At 35.2% G+C, this 25,500-nt stretch overlaps 1 protein-coding gene across 1 annotated transcript in view; it reads left to right on the top strand.

The window, feature by feature from the left end:
* The window catches only part of aff2 (AF4/FMR2 family, member 2), a 246,183-nt gene that overhangs the window by 43,538 nt on the left and 177,145 nt on the right, over positions 1–25,500 (top strand). The window contains exon 2 of the mRNA XM_016276432.1: positions 20,030–20,150. Within this exon, the coding sequence (XP_016131918.1) occupies positions 20,030–20,150 (121 nt within the window). The remainder of the gene's footprint in view (positions 1–20,029; positions 20,151–25,500) is intronic.

Raw genomic sequence — 25,500 nt, 5'->3', positions numbered from 1 at the left:
TTGGGATTGGATTTTTTTATTTCTATTTACATGTTTTAAGATCACACACACACACACACGCACACGCACACACACACACACACACACACACACACACACACTCCATTTCTCTCTGCACATCCAGATTGAACTTTCCTTTTTGTTTGTGTCTTACATACAAATATGATCAAACTTTTGTTTTATATCTTTGAGATTGGATTTTTTTATTTCTATTTACACACACACACACACACACACACACACACACACACACACACACATTTAGACTTTGACATTTAGAAGTCAAAATGCTCTATTATATATACATGCTCATTCTATCAATTATATCAACATTTTATTAAATTATGTACTCATTTGAACTGTGACATTTTCAGTACAGCATTCTTTTATTATTTCTTTATCTCTGGTGGGTTCTGTAAAGTTAATTATTCATCTTATTTACTGTCAATAAATTATACAATGTAGTGTATAAATAATATGAGAACAAGAATACACTATTGTTAAAAAAGTTTTTTTTTTAAGTTTTAAAATAAGTCTCTTATGCTCACAAAGACTATGTATTTGATCAAAAATACAGTAAAAACAGTAGTATAATATAAAAGTATTACAATTTAAAATAACTGCTTTCTACTATTTTAACATGTCATTTATTCCTGTGATGGCATGCCAAATAAGCAGAAGATATGTTTTGATATTTCATATTTAAAGTTTATTATTATTATTATTATTTCTGGTGAATTGAATATGTAAAGTAATAGATAATATATAAAAGTAACATTTTATTTTATTAGCCACACTTTTAGATATCTTGAAATCAGTTATTAAAAGGGTCAACTGGTATTAACCATAGAAATTTGAGAGCTGTCAGTAATTTAGGACTGTGTATTAATTTAGTCGTTTGTTTATTTATTTAAAAATGCAATAAAAAATGTATGTGTTTAATCTTGCCCCCTGAATAAATGAGCACATCATATAAATTAATTTGATGAATTTTTAATTGATTGACAGCCTTAGTAAAAAAAAAACAATCATTATCGTGATAAATACATATCATCTGAGCTAGAAGTGTCACGGCGGATTTTTTATCCAGAGATTCAGACGTGGTTTTCTCGTCAAGCGCTGAAACTTCAGCAGCAGTGGACAACACAAACTGAGGAAAAGTATTAGATGTTTCCTCTGCCTGAGCAACTCCAGCTCGACTAGACACGTGTGGAAGAATATGGCTTATGAAGTCATCGCGGTTGTCTAGACGTGACTAAAACCACATTTGTTTTCAGCAGCTTCGACAGACGTGTTTATTTACATGTGAGGACGCCAACGTCTGTGTCAGCATAACGGAGGTAAAAAAACGCCTCCCACCAGAGCAGACAACATACATTTCAACTCCAGCAAGCTGCCAGAAAAAAACATTTTGTGCTCAAACGTGACATATGTAACACAGAAACCCGGACCCAAGCCAAGAGATGACATATAGTAGATCCTGGAATGAGTATTATTTTCTGAAAATAGACGTTTCGTGAGAGAGAGAGAGAGAGAGAGAGAGATTGGCGAAACTCCTGGAACAATCAGCAGCACCTGGCCTCACACTTCATTACTCCAACATAAAGCTCTTGCTGTTTGCAGATGATCTGGTTCTGCTGTCTCCAACAGAAGAGGGTCTACAGCAGAACCTAGACATCCTGCACAAGTTCTGTCAGACCTGGGCCCTGACGATTAATCCTAACAAAACTAAAGTACTAACATTCCAGAAAAGACCCAGAGTTCAGGGAAAGAGACATAACTTCACCCTTGGTGTGACCAAAATTGAAAATGCCACAAACTACACATACCTCGGGCTGAAGATAAATGCAACTGGCAAGCTAAATTTGGCTGTGAATGAACTGAAAGAGAAAGCAATAAGGGCCTTTTATGCCATCAAAAAATCTATACAAATTGAAATACCAATTAGAACCTGGCTCAAAATATTCCAATCAGTCATAGAACCTATTGCATTATATGGCAGTGAAGTGTGGGGTCCTCTCCTAAATCACCAATTTGAAAAATGGGACACAAATCCGATTGAAGCCCTGTAATGATGGGGAAGTGGAGACAGAGCAACACTTCCTCACCAGCTGCCCTAACTATGAAGAAATTAGAAAGACATTTTATCCCAAATTTGAAATACTTTACCCTGACTTTAAAATGTTAAACAAGAAAACACAACTTCAATATTTATTAGGTGAAAAACAAGATTGTATCTTACTAGCAGCAAGATACATTGATGCCTGTCACAAAAAGAGGGAGGAGTCAACAAATCAGTGATGCGCCCACACACACACGCACACACACCACACACACACACACACACCACACTGAATTATAAATTGTTTGTAGAATTCTACGATTCTAAAATGTTAATTTGTTTATTGTTTTTTAAATGTATATATATACATGTTTTTGTTGCATATACTGTATATCTGTTCTAGATTCAATGTAAACACTATGCTTTGGCAATACATTGTAACAATTGTCATGCCAATAAAGCACGAATTAAATTGAATTGAATTGATAGAGAGAGAGAGAATTTATTTTATTTTTTTTAATTTTCAAAGACTTTATTTACAACAAATCTCCTACTTACAATTACATAAACTCAAGTAATAAGTATCAAGTTACAACTCAAAACAAATCAATAAAGTGTAAAAATTAATTCATCTTCAAAAATGGTACAAAGAGCATCATTACAGCACCAAATATTTATAATAGTAAAAATCAATTAAAATTCTAGATTGCACCAGGTTAAAAAACAAGGCAACAATATGTTTTACTATATCCTGTTCAATTTTCTCTCTCCTGCTCAAATAGATGGCCATTTTTGCTTGTCCCACCACAAAATTAAGCAACTGACAAACATCTTTTCTCTTAGAAACATATATGCAACCTAAAATGACATCACAAAAAGGACATGTATCAGTACTTCCAGGATTTAAAACAGAAGTAAATGCATTAACTGCAATAACACCATAAGCAATTCTCCATTGTAAATCTCCTGTCTTTTTGATCAACGGTGGTTTGTAAAAAATTCTCCACTCTGGTTTTTTGTTTTCACTCAAATGAAAAAAAATCACGCCAAGGTGTATCTATTCTGTTGTTCAACATTTTCCTATTAAAAGTAATTATGCAGGATTTATATAAAAACTTTCTATCACAGGAAAAAAATAACACTTAAAGCAGCTTTTTCAAGAAAAAACCCAGCGTACCCATCCAATTTAGGAGCAAAAGTCAATCCTGGAAAACTCTCTTCCAAATCTGGATTGCACAGTCCATTATTATGTTCCAATAATAAAAGTCTCTCATGGTCATTTAAAGCAGATTCCCATCTCCGAAGAAGTTGTGCCGTAACGCGAGTAGAATTAATTCCAAGGTGACGAGAAACTGCTTCTTTGTTTTTAAAATCATGTTCAGCCACTTCCAGAAAGCGACCAAGAGTCAACATTCTATTATCAATAAGTGCTTTGTTTAGTCTGGGAAGAAAAAAATTGTTAGTTAAATCCAATCGTTTACCGTGGATTAAAGGTTCCTCTAATAGCCAGTAAAGAGATTTCAAGACCTCCGCTTTCTGAAAAGTGAAAAGATTCCACACTTTGAAAACATTCTTATAAAAAACAGGCAACATAGGAAAATTAAATCAGAAAAATTGTCCTGCCTAGATTAAGATTACCCACACTATTTAAAATCACTCTTGCCACTGCATTCCAGTTAAAGACATCTGAAGCAGTTAAAAGTTTAATCTAAAAGTAATCTAAAAGTGGCTATTCGACTTTGCAGCTGTATCAGTCCCTGACCACCTTCTTCTTTAGGCAGAAATAAAACACTTTGTGGGATCCAATGTAACTTATCCCAAAAGAAATCCACTAGCAGTGCTTGTAATTTTGTTAGCAAAGTTACCGGGGGGTCCATATACTGTATATCTGTTCTAGATTCAATGTAAACACTATGCTTTGGCAATACATTGTAACAATTGTCATGCCAATAAAGCACGAATTAAATTGAATTGAATTGATAGAGAGAGAGAGAATTTATTTTATTTTTTTTAATTTTCAAAGACTTTATTTACAACAAATCTCCTACTTACAATTACATAAACTCAAGTAATAAGTATCAAGTTACAACTCAATACAAATCAATAAAGTGTAAAAATTAATTCATCTTCAAAAATGGTACAAAGAGCATCATTACAGCACCAAATATTTATAATAGTAAAAATCAATTAAAATTCTAGATTGCACCAGGTTAAAAAACAAGGCAACAATATGTTTTACTATATCCTGTTCAATTTTCTCTCTCCTGCTCAAATAGATGGCCATTTTTGCTTGTCCCACCACAAAATTAAGCAACTGACAAACATATTTTCTCTTAGAAACATATTTGCAACCTAAAATGAAAACCTCTTGCGAGAAAATTTCATTGCAATTTTTAAAAACATCCTTTAAAACAGAAAACAGTAGATCAAGTCTATGACAAATTAAGAAAGCATGAAAAATAGTCTCGCTGTCATCACAAAATCTGTTTTAACAGGATTTAAAACAGAAGTAAATGCATTAACTGCAATAACACCATAAGCAATTCTCCATTGTAAATCTCCTGTCTTTTTGATCAACGGTGGTTTGTAAAAAATTCTCCACTCTGGTTTTTTGTTTTCACTCAAATGAAAAAAAATCACGCCAAGGTGTATCTATTCTGTTGTTCAACATTTTCCTATTAAAAGTAATTATGCAGGATTTATATAAAAACTTTCTATCACAGGAAAAAAATAACACTTAAAGCAGCTTTTTCAAGAAAAAACCCAGCGTACCCATCCAATTTAGGAGCAAAAGTCAATCCTGGAAAACTCTCTTCCAAATCTGGATTGCACAGTCCATTATTATGTTCCAATAATAAAAGTCTCTCATGGTCATTTAAAGCAGATTCCCATCTCCGAAGAAGTTGTGCCGTAACGCGAGTAGAATTAATTCCAAGGTGACGAGAAACTGCTTCTTTGTTTTTAAAATCATGTTCAGCCACTTCCAGAAAGCGACCAAGAGTCAACATTCTATTATCAATAAGTGCTTTGTTTAGTCTGGGAAGAAAAAAATTGTTCGTTAAATCCAATCGTTTACCGTGGATTAAAGGTTCCTCTAATAGCCAGTAAAGAGATTTCAAGACCTCCGCTTTCTGAAAAGTGAAAAGATTCCACACTTTGAAAACATTCTTATAAAAAACAGGCAACATAGGAAAATTAAATCAGAAAAATTGTCCTGCCTAGATTAAGATTACCCACACTATTTAAAATCACTCTTGCCACTGCATTCCAGTTAAAGACATCTGAAGCAGTTAAAAGTTTAATCTAAAAGTAATCTAAAAGTGGCTATTCGACTTTGCAGCTGTATCAGTCCCTGACCACCTTCTTCTTTAGGCAGAAATAAAACACTTTGTGGGATCCAATGTAACTTATCCCAAAAGAAATCCACTAGCAGTGCTTGTAATTTTGTTAGCAAAGTTACCGGGGGGTCCAAACAAGCAAACTTGTGCCACAACGAAGAGGCCACTAAATTATTAGCGATTAAAACTCGTCCTCTAAAAGACATTTTTGGAACCAGCCATTTCCATTTTTCAAGTCTACCTTTAACTTTCTCAATTATACCATCCCAGATCCTTTGTACAACAGTTGTACAATCCTCATCCCCAATAAAAACTCCTAAATATTTAAAACCTATTTTCCCCCACTCTAATCCAATAGGAAGTTTTGGTTTACCATCTTTCCAATCCTCGGTTAAAAAAGCTCCACTTTTACTCTAGCAGAAGATAGCTTTTTAAACGTTTTTAACAAAGTTAATAATGCCTGAATATCACTTTGTCCATTGACACATACTGTCAAATCATCTGCATATGCCGACAGTATAAATGTATTCCTGTATCCTGGTAACACTACACCTTGAAGTTTAAGCCGTATCTGTTGTAACAAAGGCTCAATTGCTAAGGAGTATAACATACCGGATAATGCACAACCCTGCCTTATGCCTCAAGGAGTACATAAACCACCGTTGATCTTTAAAATACTCTCCACATCACTATAAAGGACTTTTATAAAGTTCATAAAATTCTCACTAAAACCAAATGCAGATAGAACCTTCCACAAAAAACAGTGTTCTACCCGATCAAAAGCTTTTTCTTGATCTAACGAAATAAAACCACATTTTAGGTTTAGCATCTTGGAGACTTCAATAAGATCGCGAACAAAAGCAATGTTGTCAAAAATCGACCTACCTGGGACACAGTAGGTTTGGTCAGAATGAATAACACTGTCCATTACATTAGCTAGTCTATTAGCTAAAACTTTTGATAAAAGCTTATAGTCGCTGCAGAGCAAAGAAACTGGACGCCAACACCTTATATCTCCAAGGTCTCCTTTTTTCGGTAGGAGGGTCAACACAGCTCGTCGGCAACTTTGAGGCAGCTTACCCTTTGCCAGACTGATATTCAACACTTCTAGGAGATCCTCTCCCATTGTTGACCAAAAAGACTTATAAAAGTCCACTGGTATACCATCGATGCCTGGTGTTTTACCGGACACCATCCCTCGAAGTGCTTTCTGTAGCTCACTCATACTCAGAGGGCCAGAAATATCAGTGTTGATGTTTTCAGGCACCTGAGGTAAGATTTCAAAGAAAAACTCACACTCATTTTCTTGCTCTACAGCAACCTCCCTTTTATATAAATCTTTATAAAAGATAACTGCCCTCTGACAAATTTCTGAAAGATCCGTCAAAAGAATTCCAGAGTCAGATCGTAGAGCATGAATAGTTCTGCTTTGACCATTCTTTTTTTCCAAATTAAAAAAGAATTTTGTTGGAGCATCCATTTGATCTACACTTTGGAATCTCGACCTGGCCAAGGCCCCCTGTGTCTTGGAACCAAGTAAATCAGCCAATTGCGTTTTTTTATCTAATAGCAAATCTACAAATCCTCTTGTACCAGTAGACTCTGCCAATTCTTGGAGCTTTAAAATACCAGCCTCCAAGATACTCATTCTAAACTTAGTCTCCGTAGTGATGTTTCAAGTATACTGTTAACAGAGCTGCTTAATTTGAGCTTTTCCTACATCCCACCATTGTTGTACAGAGCTATAAAACTCTTTCTTAGGTTTAAAATCTTCCCAAAAGAAATTAAACATTTATTTAAAGTGTCTGTCACTTAATAAAGCAATGTTAAACTGCCAATAAGCACTTTTTGGTTTCAAAAGATTAATAAAAAATGAACATTTGACCATACAATGGTCAGAAAAATTAACAGGTACAATGTGGCAGTCCCTTATGATATTGCAGTGATGTTTAAAAACATAAAATCTGTCCAATTTTGCCATAGAAATTACTTTATCACGCACATGAGTCCAAGTATATTGTTTTTGTGTACCCTTTAAACGTCTCCAAACATCACATAAGTCATGCATCTTAACAAGTTGAATCAATCGATTTCTAGAAGGCATATGTTATAACCAGAGTTTAAAATTCTTACAATTTCCTTCAACCGATAAATCTCCTTATTTGTGAATAGATTATCAGCCATAAACAACTTGGTTTTATCAGCAAATTGTTTGATGTCTGGAAAATATTCACAAACACTTACTCCTCTCTTATTCTTTGTTGCTCTGAGGAAGAGTTTGATGTTCTCTACCTCGTAACTACGACTAGATAAGTCACTTTGAGAAAAACTGAAACTTGAATCTGAAGATTCACTGCCACTTTCCATCCCTTCTTTGTCTTCATCGTCAATCACATTTGTTTTGTTCTGCTTAACACTTTGAGCTTCACTTGAACTTTTCCTTTTAACTGGAACTTTGAACTCAGTTTTATCTGATTCTAGATCAGCCTCATCACAAACTCCAAATCGCTGCCAATTCACATGGTCACTTTCGTCCCTTGTCAAAACTGACTCAGTAGCGGAAACACTAGCTCCTTCACTCACTACAGTAGGAGCCTCCAACCCACCTTCCTGCAAGGACACTACTGATACATTTGCATCTGGAGCTGCATGCTGAGCCTGAGACACCCTACCATTATTTTCCACAAGTGTCAAATGTTTAACATTCAAAAGGGGAGCATTGGAGGGTCCTGCCGCTACCCTTTCCACCTCCTTATCATCATTTAGATTAGTCTCCCTCATATTTTGATCATCAGTTGACGGAGAATCTTCTTTATTCCTTTCAGGGCAAGCCTGAATTAGATGGCCCAGCCCACCACAGTTAAAGCACTTAATTTTATCGGTTGTGACATAGAAAACATAGACAAAGTTGTCAACCTTAAAGTTAAGAGTCAAGTCAAGTTCTTCGCTGTCTTTCAAGATCATATAGACAAATCTTCTAAAAGAGACCACATGTTTTAGTAGTTGTGAAGTGGTACCAATAAGAATCTTCTTAATGGGTGAAACCAGCTTTCCATAGCGGGACAAAATCTTTACCAGTGTATCATTAGAAACAAAAGGTGGCGTATTAGACAATGTAACCTTTTTTGAGGGCATTGAAAGTGGAAGAACAGGTGTGAAGAGGTTGTTTACAACAACACCCTTCTCCACTAACTCATTTGCCTTTTCCACCCAACTCAAAAAATCAACAACAGCACTATTCATTTTGGACACTGACAAAATACTATCATGCCAAACAACCTCTCCCATTGCCAAACAGCAGTCTTCGACACTCACCGCGGACGCCACTTTAACACCATGACGTCGCGTGAGATTATTTAAAATACCAGCTCGCGGCTCCGCCATCGCCGCACAAGGGGGAAAAAACCCCGCGGCCCAATTCAAACAAACAACACAACCAAGAGAGAAGAGAAAGGCAATAAAACAGAAAAATTTTTTTTTTATTTTAATGAACTTTAAAATGTAATTTATTCCTGTGAGTCAACAGGTCAAAGTGAGTCAAATTTTCAGCGTCATTACTCCAGTCTTCAGTGTTAGAAATCATTCTAATATGCTGAATTGCTGCTCAAGAAACATGTCTTATTTTTATCAATATTGAAAACAGTAGTTGTTTAAAAATTGTATGGAAACTGTGATTCTTTAATGAATTGAATGTTTAAAATTACTAATTTAAACGTCTTTTGTAATATGTTTTACTGTCAGTTTAATACATCCTTGCTGATTTCTTTCAAGGAATTTCTTACAAAATGTTTAAATATAAATGTTCTTTCGATTGAAATGTGACCCAGACCTTTCTTGGCAGTTGTAAGTCTCGCCCACATTGACAGCTGCACTACTATTCTTGCTAAACCGCAGCGTCTCTCATTGAAAACATTCAAAGTAATTACGTCTCCAGTGAAGTCAGTGTAATTTGCAGTCTATTAGTGACAAATTCATTAGCATGCAGAATTGAACAGAGCATGATTAAAAACAAGCTAGTGGACCCTGAGATCTCTTCAGGTGGATTCGCTTTGAAATTATGCAGCAATGAACAGCTTTCGGACAGAAAGCGGCGTCAGGCTGCCGGTCGATGATGGGAAGTTGTTGTTTGGTGTTTAGCTGGTTTTGTGTCTGAAAAGCACGCCAGCCTCTGAGGGGGATGTTTAGAACCGGCTGCTGATTAACGAATGCCGAAACGAGTTCAAAGGAATGGAAAATTAAAGCGTAAAGATTTCTGAAATCTGCTCCTGTTTGTTTTCATCTTTTCATCTTTGATGCTTACCATTCCTACAGTTGTGTTTGAGCCAGCTAGATCTCACAGGTTGGTTTTGTAACCCCTTTCAGCTGTTTCAATATCAAATGAATCATAAAAGAGTTATGGCTTGTTTATTCTTACAAGACAAATGAAACGGATAACTGCAATCCATAAATCTAGAATGTTAACTGCTATTGCTTTACATAGTGCTATCATATGCAAAATCATATTTCATGTTTTCAAAGTCAATATTATTTATGAATGTATTTATTTATATTTTATCATAAAATAAAAAAATATATTAATAAATAAAGAGTGTGTGTATAATCTATCTATCTATCTATCTATCTATCTATCTATCTATCTATCTATCTATCTATCTATCTATTTTTTATTAATGTATTATTTTTTGTAAATGTATTTATTATAATATAATATTATATTATAAATATTATATTATAAAATTAATTTGACATTTATACACTCAATATAAATAAGATAATTAATATTAATTTAATTTTATAATTAATATAATTATAAAACATATTATATATTATATTTATAAATATACAAATATTATAATATTATAAAAATATGATGTATTATTACATATTTTACTATTATGTATTTACTTACTTCCTAAAGTAGTAATATTAATATGAATAATTTTTTGATATTTTACTTTTGAGTCTAATCATTCTCAGTACTGTAAAAAATGACTGTAATGCAAAATCAAAAATATTTTCAAATTAAACAGAACAATGTACAATATTTTAAGTACATAAATTAAAAAAATGTAATTATTAATTTATTCTCTTTCTCTTTCTCTCTCTCTATCTATCTATCTATCTATCTATCTATCTATCTATCTATCTATCTATCTATCTATCTGTCTATCATTTATTTTTTATTAATGTATTATTTTTGTAAATGTATTTATTATTATATTATATTATAAATATTATATTATAAAATTAATTGTACATTTATACACTCAATATAAATAAGATAATTAATATTAATATAATTTTATAATTAATATAATTATAAAAAATATAATATTATTTGTATATTTATACATATACAAATATTATAATATTATACAAATATGATATAATATTTTAATATTATGTATTTTGTAGTAATATTAATATTAATCATTTTAGATATTTTACTTTTGAGTCTAATCATTCTCAGTACTGTAAAAAATTACTGTAATGCAAAAAAAAATCATAAATTCAACAGAACAATGTACAATACTTTAAGTATATAAATAAATACAAATGTAATTATTAAATTATTCTCTCTCTCTCCTTCTGTTTTCCATTATATAAACTAGGCTTAGTTTTCCATAAGCATTACATCTTTGTTTGTTTTGTGAAATATGAGCCAGACATTTCTTGGCGGGTTTTGTGAGAAGTCTTTGAATCTCCTCTGGGTTGAACTGGGATGTTCAGGTTAGGTTATCAGCCAGACGTCACAGATGAACATGCCTCATATAAAGCTCTTCACGACCCTGTCGACCTCTTCCTCCTTCCACTTCATCAGCCTCTCCATCTCTCCTTCTGTCCTCCACTGCAGCCGAGAGCTGCCTCTGCATAATTACAGGCCAAGGGTTAAAAAGTGTCTCGAAACCACGTTCCGTCTCACAGCTGAGCTTCAAAGCCAGAGATAATAAAGGAGAGCTCCCATAGCCTGTTGTAGTTGTTTGTGTATGCGTTATTTGGTTGCTGTTTCAACTCACTGATGCATTTGTCACCAAACCACGTGGAAGGCCAATCCCAGCATTCAGGTTTCAACTGGAGAGCGACTCAGATTAGATTTAGGTTCTTAAACGCACCCTGTATGCTGTTAACTTCAACCGCAGATCTGCAATTACACCGTAATTGTGGTAAATTCCTCTCAATATGAATGTGAAATATGGAACATGAAGAAGACATTAATTTGAAGTCGGTGCCCATTAAGGGATAATCGACGTGCAGCTGCCATATCTGTGAATTGCAGAAAAAGTGTTTAGTGCCTTTTAAACATTGAGGATCAGGTCTATTATTAATCAGCTCTGCCCTGAAGAAAGACAGGCATCAAAAGTCAGTGACAGCGGTGAAGTGTGTTCTAGCCTGTATTGTGTGGCCAGCGTCTCTGCTATCCTGCTGAGCCACTGCTAATGTGAGTGCAAACAATGGCCTCCTTGAGGAAATGGAGAGAGTCCTGAGGGGAAGTGGTGTCAGTGGTCAGGGTGATAACCTGGCACCTAGCAATTACTGTCAGCCCTGCTCATTAATCTGAGAGAGTCCTTTACTCGCCTACAAGCAGCTGCCACCGCTGCCTTCCGTCCTGAAGACGCGGCTCTGGCCCGGCTGCTCATTTGTGCTCGCTCTGCAGCTCAAGGGGGATTGACTGAAGGAATGCTAAATTTGGGGCACTTTTTGAATCGGTCCCTCCGCTGTGTCTGAGGGTGGATAGGTTTCTGTTACTGTTGTTATTTACTATTTATTTAGAAACAGTGGCTGTGTGGTTACAATAGTGAACAAAAAAGATTTTGAAGAAAAATATAGGAACAGTACCGTTCAAAAGATTGGGGTCAGTAATATTTATTTATTTATTTTATGAAATGTATCAACATAGCAACATATAGCAACAACACATTACATTGTTACAAAAGGACAGTGACAATATTTGAAATGTAACAAAAAAATTCAAATAAATTATGTTCCTTTGAACTTTCGATTAATCAAAGAACCCTGAGTAATAATAATAATAATAATAATAATAATAATAATATAACTTATAACAAACAAACCACTTGTGGTTTTTGGTCAGAATTTACTTTTATTCAGCAATGGATGTGTTAAATTTATCAAAAGTATCAGTAAAGACAAGTATAATGTTTTAAAGATTTCTTAAAAAAAACACACACACACATTTGTAAAGAACATTTGAATTTTGAACCCTGCAAAAAAAAAAAAAAATAAATAATAATCATGGTTTTAACAAAAATATTCAATGTTCCTTTGAACTTTCGATTAATCATAATAATAATAATAATAATAATAATAATAATAATAATATAACTTATAACAAACAAACCACTTGTGGTTTTTGGTCAGAATTGACTTTTATTCAGCAATGGATGTGTTAAATTTATCAAAAGTATCAGTAAAGACAAGTATAATGTTTTAAAGATTTCTTAAAAAAAAAAACACACACATTTGTAAAGAACATTTGAATTTTGAACCCTGCAAAAAAAATAAAAAAATAAATAATAATCATGGTTTTCACAAAAATATTCATGATAATTACAATTGTTCTTTTTGAGAAAAATCAGCATATGATTTCTGAAGGATCATATGACACTCAAGACTGAAGTAATGATGCTGAAAATTCAGCTTTACCATCACAGCAATAAATTACATGTTTAAATATATTCAAATAGAAAACAGTTATTTTAAATTGTCCAGATATTTCACGTTATTACTGTTTTGACTGTATTTTAACAAAATAAATACAGCCTTGGCGAGCATAAGAGACTTAAAATATATATATAAAAAAAATCTCACTGACCCCAAACTTTTGAACAGTTGTGTACGTGCGAATAGATTTATATTAAATAATTTGATAAAGAAAAGAATCACAATATAGTTTTGTCAATACAGTCATTTTGGTTCATATACTGCATGCTTTTTTTAGTCAAGGAAAGCGTATTCACAAGAGCTCTGTGAAATCACAAAAAGGCAGCGGAGGAACCAGAAAGAAGAAAAAGCGGGGAAAAAAACCGAGTGTTCCCAACAGAGCTCGGTTTTCCCTCAGGCTAGACTGTCCCACCAGACGACCCCCAGCTTCCTCCTGACACACGCCTGCTATCTTTCTCGCATCAATCTCGCCCGAGCGCTGATATATCAGGAAATAAATGAGAGGAGATCTCCACCTCTTCTGTCACTGCCTTAATGTGTGAGATAAGCAGCTCCATATAATTACAATCCTCCAAAATAATTGTAACAAGAGGCTAAACGCTTAGCTGTAGTTTTAATTAGCCCGTGCTTCAAATTAATAATTGCCGCTTAAATCAGAAATGTTGTGGCGGCTGCTTCGTTCTAATAACAGTGGCACTCATCGGCTGTTTATTACATTATTTCTCTATGGGAGGCTTTCACCGGGGGCTGCGGAGGGGGAGAGAGATGCAGGCGCTCTATTTGGTTATCTTTCAAATGCAGCAAAGCTCAGCTGAGATTAAATTCATTCGCTTTTCCATGGATATCGCTGTTCATTTCCCCCCTTCGTCGGCGGTGTTGGGAAGAGGCAGAGGAGAGGTGGAGTATGAAAGAATGGAGGGAGAAAACTGCCAGTGCCACATATTCCAGAACGTAATCATGCCACCAACAACATCAGCGTAATGAACCGCCTGGCCGCCGCTGTTTAACATACGGCGTTTTGTCAACGCACGCATAAGACTGAATATATATGGCCCAGAGAAATGTTGATAATGTGTTTATGTGAAGTCTGAATATGTGTTCTCAGAGGAAGAAAGGTGGGCAGCGCCTCCTCTCATGCATGGGAAGAGAAAAGAATTGACTGTACAAAAATCAAACAAAACAAACATTACGAAAGAGGAGATTAAATCGTGTCTTTAGGGTGTTTTCAGAGATTGGCCGATGTTCTCCATGATATTGTGGCCAGTGTTGTTTTAGTATTATCGAGATGCTGTTATAGTTTGAAACATATTTTGAGTTTTTATTTGTATCTAAGCGCAGCCATTTCGATTTATTTACACAAAATCAAAACTGGACACAGGAACAGAAGAAAACACAGGGCTTAAATACAGTTAAACAAACCATTCAAACAAGTGCAGACACTAATCTAATCAATTACTAACCAAGGGAACAAACTACTGTAGTGGCAGGAAAATCAAGACTAGACCAAACAAGAAAAACCTAGAACAAAACCAACTGAACATACACGTGACACCCTGATTCTTGTCTCTCTATATATTTTCCAGAACCCACATGCATGAAAAATAGGCCTATGTTTGATACATTGCCATTGTGCTATAGAAAATTGTAAAACATTTTATTCACTTTCTTGTTTAAAAATCTGAAACAATATAGAATATTTAAATATAAATGTTATCAGTAATAATGTGTGTCATATTATGAAATAGCATTGTTATCACTAATTGTATTTGGAGGATGGAAAATAGATAGATAGATAGATTGATAGATAGATAGATAGATAGATAGATAGATAGATAGATAGATAGATAGATAGATAGATAAGAATATATATATATATATATATATATATATATATATATATATATATATATATATATATATATATATATATTTATAAAATAAAGCAGCACGACCAGCAGTAATAATAGCACTTTCAACAGTAATAGTAGTCGTATTACAAAATAGTAATGATATCAGTAACTTGTTTGGAGAATTTAAATGTAAAACGTCTTATTCATACTTCATTTCATTTAATTAATATCTTAAATTCAGACGTTAAGTTTTGACAGCCCTGAAAGTACATTTGGTTACACTTTATTTTAAGGTGTCATAGTTAGAGTGTAATTATACATTTAAGTACTGAGTAATATGAATTAACTACATGCACTTACTGTATGGTTAGGGTTAGGATTAGGGTTTGGCTTAGGGTTGCTTGAATGTAATTATGCATAATTTATTGTTATTATAATAGTAAGCACATGTAATGTGTGTAACAAGGACACCTTAAAATAATGTGGTACCGTACATTTTATAATTTATTTGAGGCAGTGGCAGCTCCAGTATTTTTTTTTGTTGGGGGGGCTAAGGAGGGGCTTAACAGTTCGGAGGGGGGGTGCTAAAAACAAATTAAATTGAGTGAAAGTAATGAACGTCTATAAGCTTCAGCTATCTAAATAGCATGCAAATTCAGCCACCTTGTGTTTTTTACATACAGCAGCTTGGGAAAAGGCAATTTCTTTTTTTTTTCTGTGGTATTAAATTTCTCATATGCCACTGTTATTAGTAATATAACTTCTAATGCCAACTGCCAAATATGACACTTACAAATTAATACAATTTATGAACGCACATAGAAAAGAGAGGAAGTAGGGATTTTACACTATCTATTTAGTCATTTTTTTTGACCATCAAGTGTCAGTCACTCTAATGCCAACTTGCAGGAAAACATGGTCAATTCTAATTCCATTTTTATTTTTTTACAATAGATAAAGTGCCGACAATTCATACAACTATTTCCACACAGTAGCATAGCGGACGGGCACGCACTGCAGGGGGCCCCGGGATAACCTCCCCAGACTGAGATGTGTCGTATCATGTGTCAACAATAACCAGAGATATTGTCAAAAGCATCAAAAATTGGCTATATTAAGAGGATTTAGCATTTCCAATTAATGTAGACCTGTTACATTCTTCTTATTATTAGGCCTTTTATTATTATTATTAGGTTAATAATGACGCGCTGTGAGGATAATTAAAGTTTAGGATATTAGCTTACTCCTCATTGAAAATGTTTTTAAAAAGTTTAATTTAAAAAATTTTTTAACAGGTCTATTAATTTATACAATGAATTATAGGCCTATAATTGAAATTATTAACACTGCAGTCATCAATGAAAATTAAGCTTTATTTCGGGCACCGATTGTCAGAAACAACCTGTTTAACGCAAAATACATTTCTTCTCATGTTTTTCACTATGCGGGCCACAAGAGAAATATTAAGGGAATAATTTAAGACAGTTATATACCGTTATCAGCATATGTTGAAGTAGTTTCGTCTCTCGTTGTCTCAGAGTATATGCGCCGTTAATGCAGTGTCAGAAAGCTCCGTCAGTTTTTTTACTTTCACTTTTTCTATAGTGAATTGACTGACGTTCACCGGCATAACACTTGGGCACAGTTTGCACATTGCTTGCTTGTGTTGCTTGACCCCTCCCCCATAATATCATTTGTTTATAGGCCACCTATTAGGCACTTCATTCTTTTTTTAGGTTTTTAATGTTTATTTTGCAATGTTAATGAAAGTGACACCAAAAAACAGGAACATCATTAGGAAATCCTTGGGGGGGCTGTGCCGGGGCTAAACAAGGTTCGGTTACACTTTACTTGAAGGGGTGTGACATGACACCTTCATAATCATGACATGATACCTATATAATCATGACATGACACATGTCATGAATATGAAGGTTTTTTATGCATGTTTATGACAACTGTCATTAAGTGTCATTCGCTCAGTTTTGTCATTTTTAATCCAAAGATGACATTGTTTGAGATGTCTTTGTTATGGGCTATGGTTAGGGGTAAGGGTAGGGGTAGGGTTAGGTCAAATAATGTCATATTTGCATTAAAAATGACATAACTGAGCGAATGCCACTTAATGACAGTTGTCATAAACATGTATAAAACCTCCTTCATGTTCATGACATGTGTCATGTCATGATTATGAAGGTGTCATGTCAGTCTTATGCACACCCCTTCAAGTAAAGTGTTACCCAAGTTTCTGATGGGGCTATAGCCGCCGCCACTGATTTGAGGCATTACCTTTACCATACTAGTGTATAATAAACAGGCTGTTTTTCCCCACTATGAGGAGAAGTCACGCTCACACATAGAGCCCCTTGTCTTCACACTGTTAAGCTGTCTCTCACTGCTGCAGTCATAACTAGGGGTTATTTGCACCTCAGCGTTCTTCCTTTAGTTTCTTAATCGTCTGTAGCACCTTCTCACTGCCCTGCGCAGCGCTCTGTATTTGGAGGGTAATGCAGTGTCGGGGGACCCAAGTGCCTAGAAGGCTCTGCCACTGACAGATGTAAACTTGATTTATCGTCCTGTCAGGTGGCTATGTCAGGTGTGCCCAGAGTGCTGACATAAAGATAACTGACATCTTACTGTCATTAAGGCCTGGGAAGCACCGTCAATCTCTCGTCGCTGTGTTTATTCCCACTTTTCTTTGTCACTTATTTCTTCCTCGACCCCTCAGAAGAAGCACCTGTCACCCCCAGACCAGGCCTCGTTTTTCTCGCACCGTTTCATCTCCCACCTTCTGGAATAATTTGGTGATGGATTAAACGCCGTGGCTGTAGCCGCGGGACTCCGAGGTGCGCAAAGGCCGATTGAAGACGGACTGATTCCAGCACTCCGGCTCGCTGTGCTATCCATCACCTCCAAGAGCTGGATGACTCTCTGTTGCTCTGGGAAAGTGTCCTATTAGCAGGGCTTGATGAAATATGTGTTTGAGGTATCTTGGGTTTTAGCAATGTTGACATTAGATGAAAGCGATGATTCTATCAGCGGAAAGTCAAAATAATGTTTATTTTTTGTCAAATTGAAGGGATAAGTCATGAGTTAGAATAGCAAATATTTTTGTAGCGTGTTGTATAAAATTGTGGCATCTATTTAAAATGTTAACCAATGTTAAAATGTTAAATGTGACCAAAATACTATAGATGCTACAATTATTGTTAATGCTCACATTTAATCGTAATGGAAATCTTTGTCATTTTGCTTTTGATTTATTTTATGTTTTAATGACATTTGTGTCTGATACTAAGTTACTGCATTTTTACGTTTTTTTTTTTAAATATTACATATCCGTGCAACTTAATATTTCAATAGTAATAAATAGTGTATTATTATTATTATTATTATTATTATTGGTATATTATTTTTATTGTAGTATTATTTATTATTACTTTTACAGTAATCTATTAATGTAGGTTTATGATCATTTCTGTATTTTAACATTTAAATATATATATATATATATATAAAATCACAGCATTTTTGGCTATTTTTCTCCCTTTATTTATTTATTTATTCATTTATTTATTTTAAACAAAACTATATTATTACTATTATTTATAATATTTTACTTTAAACTAAAATAATAATACTAACAATAACATTATTATTATTATTATTATTATTATTATTATTATTGTTGTTGTTGTTGTTGTTGTTGTTGTTGTTGTTGTTAAAGTCATAATGACATATAATCACAGCCTTGCAAACAAGCACATCAAACCTTGAGCTTTTTTTAAAATCAGATTTTAAATTAAAATGGCTTTTTTCTTAATCTGAGAAATTGCAATTATTTATTTTCCCCTAGATTATGCAGCTTTACTTAGGTTGTTCAATTTTAGCCCATAAATTACACATTAAAAATGCAAGAAACAACAAAATAGCAAGTGCAAAAGTCAAAGTTGCAATTTCAAGATAAAAATTTACATTGTGAGATACAAAATACACATTTAACTTATTTTTTTCCCCCATTTTTAATATTTTATATTCCACCATTCTGTGGGATAATCAGGCTTCCAACCTTTCAAATCCCTCACCCTAAATTTGATAGTGAAAAGTGTCTTTAGCAAGCTAATTTGGTTTTAAGGGACAGCATATCTTTTGAAGCATGTCATGTATCCTTCACTGAGCAAGCGAGTGAACGACTGAACAAATGACCAGACGAGCACTAAGACATCCTCGTACATGTACACAATAAAACAGCCAAATAAAAATTCACCATTTCTATCACGCCGTTGTTCCTCCTCAGGGACCGATGCTAATGCTACAGCTAGTGGCTGTGGTGTGTGTCTGTTCCTGAGGGAGGTCTGCATTAACCTGGGGCCATTATGATAATGATAGAACCGAGTCTACGGGTCCTAATCAGCCACTGTCAGCCTATAACACCGGCCCCGGGGCCAACCAGCCACAGCTAGCATCGCGCACACTCAGCATAGCACCCCGCGTGTTTGTTTCCTCGCTAATAGGTGACGTTTGCTAAACGGTAAGTCGTTTATGGATGTTAAATAACTCAGAAGAGGCCTGGAAGAGGCGCTGAGGAGCCGCTCGGATGAAGTCGTCATTATAATGAACGTAAAGAAACATACGAGGCTGACAGAGTCCCTCAGAGGGCGACGCTTGGGTTTTCATTTGTGAAATCATTTACTCCACACACTGAATTCGGGATTGTCAACTACCGCAGTATGACATCTGCCTTTGTTTAAAACAAGCTTGAATTTCCTGTAACAATCCCCCACACTGATTGCCATATGAGGTCCTTCAAATCGAAATAAACGCTCCCTGAGGCTCCAGCCCTTCTTACAGCGTTTCAAACAGAGCTGCCTCTTCCTGGCAGTCTCCTGTCTGTTAAAGCATCTGTGCACCAATCCAGTTACTTTATCTCCTCCGCCACGCTCTCCTCATCTGCTTAGTGTCAGCTCGGGCCTATTAGACAGATAAGGGCTTCCCTTGAATCTCTTACAGGCAGGGTTTTTTGCCGTCGATTTCTCGCATGCCAACTCGAATCATGCTCTTACTCTCTATCGTTCTTTCTCTCTCGTTTCCCGCAGTCATTACGAGCAGGACCGCTCGGCGCTAAAGAAGAAGGAGTGGGAGCGAAGGACACAGGAAGTGCAGCAGGATGAAGACTTGTTCTCTACTGGATTTAATCTGTTTGGTGAGCCGTACAAGGTAAGAGGCCCAATCAGAGCACACACACACACACACACACACACACACACATCATCTGACACAGGGCATCACTCCAGCTAAAGGAGTTGGAGTTGCTCTCTTTACATCCAATATTTACTCAACTCCTGCCCTCCCTTGGGTTCAACTGGAATTGGTTTGAGGGAATGCTTATGATCAGGGTTATGTAATTTTTATTTTTTTTCCTTTAGATGCCTGAATTAGTTAGTTATATCTAAAACTGGATATAGGCATTTGAAAAATGACTGTGCTACATTTTAAAGGGAAAGTTCCCCCAAACATGAACATCCTTCCATTAATTACTCACCCTCATGTCGTTCCAAACTCGTTAGATCTTTGTTCATCTTCCAAACACAAATTAAGATATTTTTGATTAAATCTGATAGCAACTACCACGTTCAATGCCCAGAAAGGTAGTACGTACATTGTTAAAATAGTCCATGTGACATCAGTGACATCAACCTTAATTTTATGAAGCTATGAGAATAATTTTTGTGCACAAAGAAAACAAAAATAATGACTTTATTAAACTTAATTTAAGGTTGAGCCACTGATGTCATGGACTATTTTAATGACGTCCTTACTACCTTTTTGGGCCTTGAACGTGTCAGTTGCGTTGCTGTCTATGCAGAGTCTGAAAGCTCTCAGATGTCACGAAAAATATCTTCATTTGTGTTCCGAAGATGAACGAAGATCTTACGGGTTTGGAACGACGTGAGGATGAGTAGTTAATGACAGAATTCCTATTCCTTTAAAGTCAACGTGAAATGGTATTCAATTTTACTTTCATATTACTAGTTTATATTGTCAACGAATTACCAACGGAAATGTCTGTTAACATGTTTTTATGTTTACATTCAACACAATCTCTCGACCCTCACCAACTATTCTCCAGGATTATGTCCATGCCAACAGTTAATCTACAATGAATGACAGTCTTGTATAGTTATGCACGCATGCAAATGAAATTAAAATAAATAAGAACTAAATGAAAGATTAAATGCATCTATCCATTTGACATCCATTAAGGGTTTAACAGAGATATTCAATCAAAAACAAGGCATTATTTATTTAGAGCCATTTTATCAAGTGCCAGACCTTAAAAAGAAGAAGAAGTAAATAAGTAGATATTGTTAAATAACAAAATGACATACAGTAGCAGTGCAAAATCAAATTTAAATTCTGTCATTAATTACTCACCCTCATGTCGTTTCAAACCCGTAAGACCTTCGTTCCTCTTTGGAACACAAATTAAGATATTTTTGAGAGCAAAAATAGAATAGAATAGAATAGAATCTGAGAGCTGTCTGACCCTGCATAGACAGCAATGCAACTGAAATGTTCCCAAGTCCAGAAACGTAGCAAGGAGATCTGTAAAATAGTCCATGTGACATCAGGAGTTCAACCGTAATTTTACGAAGCTAGAAAAATACTTTTTGTGCGCAAAAGAAAAAGAAAAACGACTTTATTCAACAATTTGTCTCCTCCGCGTCACCCTATAGTGCCATTTTGGAGAATATCAGCTGGACGTAAACAGCGTATGCTGTTTTGTCACGAAAAGTATTCTCGTAGCTTGGTAAAATTACGGTTGAACCCCTGATTTTGCATGGATTATTTTACAGATCTCCTTGCTACGCTTCTGGACTTGGGAACATTTTGGTTGTATTGCTGTCTTTGCAGGGTCAGACAGTTCTTAGATCCTATCAAAAATATCTTAATTTGTGTTCCGAAGAAGAACGAAGGTCTTACGGGTTTGAAACGACATGAGGGTGAGTAATTAATGACAGCATTTTCTGTCATTTTTGGGTGAACTAACCCTTTAAAGGGGTACAAAATACAAAAAATAAATAAATAAATAAATAAAAAGTAAAAACTAGCTATACATATTACAAGTAAAAGAGAATATTCAACTATTTTGTCCAATGGTGCTTGAATTGTGAAAAGTTGCCATTACATACCCCAAATGGAGCCTGAACTGAATGCGAATTTGCGGTTAATTAAGAAAGTGGTGAACATTTCTTCCAGGCAATCAGGCTGTATTAATTTAAGTTTGTGCCTGCTGTGATTCAAAACCCGGACATGGAGGTGAAATGTCAAATTCATGCGCAAGAGCATACCCAAATCGTAAATCTACTTTGTCAAATTTATCTTTACATGGTCGTATTGCCATAACCTGTATTACATTAACATAACTGCAGTATGGCAACTGTTAACAAGAAAGGCCATACCTAAATTACAGTGCTTACATAGCTATTTGGCTAACATTGATTTCCCTCTACATATGGCCTAGACTAATCTATATGGCTATAATCTATATACATATGGCTTTCGACTAATCAGTCAAAAAGGATAGTAGTTATTACACTTTTCTGGATGATGGAAACAAACAGGAATATTGCACACAGTTGAATTGTGGACAAAACGACCTGGGATGTGTCTAAAAGAAGTAAACAGGGATGCAGAACAGTTGAATGGCAGCAGGATAAAACACCTGCACTAAGATGCACTAACACTTTGGCGCATGTCACCACTCAAGGAACATCACTTTCATTGCTTCAATACTTCAAAGGTCGCCCTTCCAGCCTCAGGTAGCTTATCTGTTTCCTTAGCCAGCTGTTAGCAAGGGCCGAGACAGACCATCTCAGAGAGTGAAGCACTGTCATTACGGCCGTCCCGAGGTCCTCAGGGGCCAGAGAGCAGGATCAATCATCCCCTTGTCCTCTGTATTCAGTCAGAGCCTTTCTCTCCGGAGCGTCATTACGACTAGAAAGCCTGGATGAGGATGATCTTACCGTCAGCACTTACTCATGCCTTAATTGTTCCATCTGTGTCATTTCCGCGATACTGTCATGTAAACAGATATGACGGGATGAGTCGTGACAGGTTAGGACAACATTTCACAGCTTTGGTTTTGATCCAGAACAGGGATTTACTCTCTTTTAATAGCAAGTTTTCACTTGAGCGTGGCTTGAAGGCTTCTTCTGGTTTGAGTGACAGCGTCACTTAGAGTTTGGCAGTTAAACGGCGGCGATATTTTCCCCGCCAAAGCTGTGATTGAGGGTTATTTTAGCTCGATCGAGTTGAATATACTGTGGAATAAAGCATATGTCAGCTTGTATACTTTAGTTCTGTCAGAGGACCTGTGATAATTGATGCAGATATGTAAAATGATTTATGAGCTTGGTTTACCATCGGGAACATCCGAGTTGAGTTTACTTGAAAAGCTAATTCCCTCATAAATGGTGTTCAAACATGATGGCGTGTCTGTAAACTTGAAGCAAGGAATGCCTTTTTTGTAGAAGAAGGGCCTGAAATTTCTCTGTTGCTTTCCACAGAGCAGCAGGAGAAAGATGTAGTGCTGCCTTCTTTTTTTTAGGGCTACTTACAGTTCTCCTAAGACAAGACACGCTCTCTCCCCCTCCTTTTGGTTTCGCGTTTATTTATTTTTTTCCCCTCCTTAACTTCATATCTGCATTCCCTCTCTCTCTCTTTCTCTAATTAGCTCTACACATGCCATTTATCTTCATCTGGTCCAGACCTCTTCCTCTTAGCCTCTGAAATTAGTTGCCTCAACATCAGAGCTCTCTGCTAAAAAACAACTTCAACCTTGCATATATAAAGCTAAAATTGGGTCGCTGTCTGACCCGTTCAGAGTTTGAATGTGAGAATCATTGGTCTCTGAAATACTTACAGGGTGACATCAGATGAAGGGTACATTTGTTGCTTCTTTTGCTTTATTTATATAGCGTTTGTAATAATGAAAATGGTCCCAAAGGAGCTTTACAAGGTGCCGAGACTAAATCCCCAGTGAGCAAGCGCAAGGTGTTTGTGATAATGAAAAACTCTCTAAGTAAGGACAGAGATTGGCTACAAGGTGACCGTGTCAGTTTACGATCGCTCAAGAAGAAAAAATTCATAAAAGCCAACAGTCATAAATCCAAGGCGTCTATTTTGTAATCTTTTTGTTATTTGTCCAAGAAACTAAAGTGCTGCCAAACAGTTTTTGGACAATTAATGCACATTTAAATATAATTTCTTGTCAATTTTTTAGTTGTCCATGCATATACACTATCGGTCATAAATTTGGAATGATTATGATTTTTTAATGTCTTTGAAATAATGATTTCTGAAAGATCATGTGATGCTGAAGACTGGAGTAATAATGCTGAAAATTCAGCTTTGCAACACAGAAATAAATAACATTTTACAATATATTCACAGAGAAAACTGTTTTTTATTTAATTCATTTTGCTATATTTTACAATATTACCATTTGTATCTTTTATCATATAAATAAAAAAGGTTTTTAGACAATTAAGACACATTTAAATCTAATTTCTAGTCATTTTACAGTTGTACATGTACATTAGTCATAGATTTGGAATAATTAAAATGTTTAATGCTTTTGAAACTCTCTTATACTCACCATGGCTGCATTTATTTGATAAAAAATACCCCCCCCCAAAAAAAGGTGAAAGTTATTTCATTTTAAAAGAACGGTTTTAGTTTTTTTAAATATTTTAAAGTGAAAGAAAATAAATACTTTTAATCGGCATGGGCATATTAAATGGATCAATAGAGGCAACACAAGATTTGTATTCAATCAATAAAATAATTTTCAATGTTGATAATAACAATAAATGTTGTTTGTGCATCATTTAGCATATTAGACTGGACTGGAGCAATGATACTGAAAATTCAGCTTTGCATCACATGAATAAAGGACATTTTAAAATATGTTAAAATACAAAACAGTTATTTTAATTGTAATAATATTTTACAATATTACCACTTGTATTTGTATTGTATTTTAAATTTATAAATAATAATAATAATAATAATAATTAGGGATGCACGATACCGATACTGGTATCGGGCCCGATACTGAGCTCCTGTACTCGTACTCGTACTCATTAAAATGCCCGATACCAAACGCACAGCATGTGATAAGCGCCATATTCCGACAAAGAAACACCGACAACAGAACAACAGACAGCAGAATGGAGTTAAGGATGTCTGCTACGAAGTATATGTATGCAATGAATATAACGTTAAACATTCAGTGTTAACGCCTGTATAGCTGATGTGCGCGAGCTGATAAACAAATCACGCTGAGTGGATTGAACGTGCGGCGGCGCAGATACGCGAGCTTTTCGAGTGAATATCCCTTTCTCACAGACATCACTGGAAAGTTTGTAGTTCAGTCAGATACGTCAAAAACAAGTAAGTGAAACAATGCACAAGTTACTTAACGGTAGGGAGAGAGAGAGAGAGAGAGAGAGAGAGCGCACACTTCTGTTGTGTGATCTTTGATGTTCACTCACTTAGCACA

Source organism: Sinocyclocheilus grahami, unplaced genomic scaffold (assembly GCF_001515645.1).
Source record: "Sinocyclocheilus grahami isolate Dianchi unplaced genomic scaffold, SAMN03320097.WGS_v1.1 scaffold102.1, whole genome shotgun sequence".
In the NCBI taxonomy this organism is placed as follows: domain Eukaryota; kingdom Metazoa; phylum Chordata; class Actinopteri; order Cypriniformes; family Cyprinidae; genus Sinocyclocheilus; species Sinocyclocheilus grahami.
Note: the sequence above shows the minus strand (reverse complement) of the source record. Positions and strands in the feature narration are given on the sequence as shown.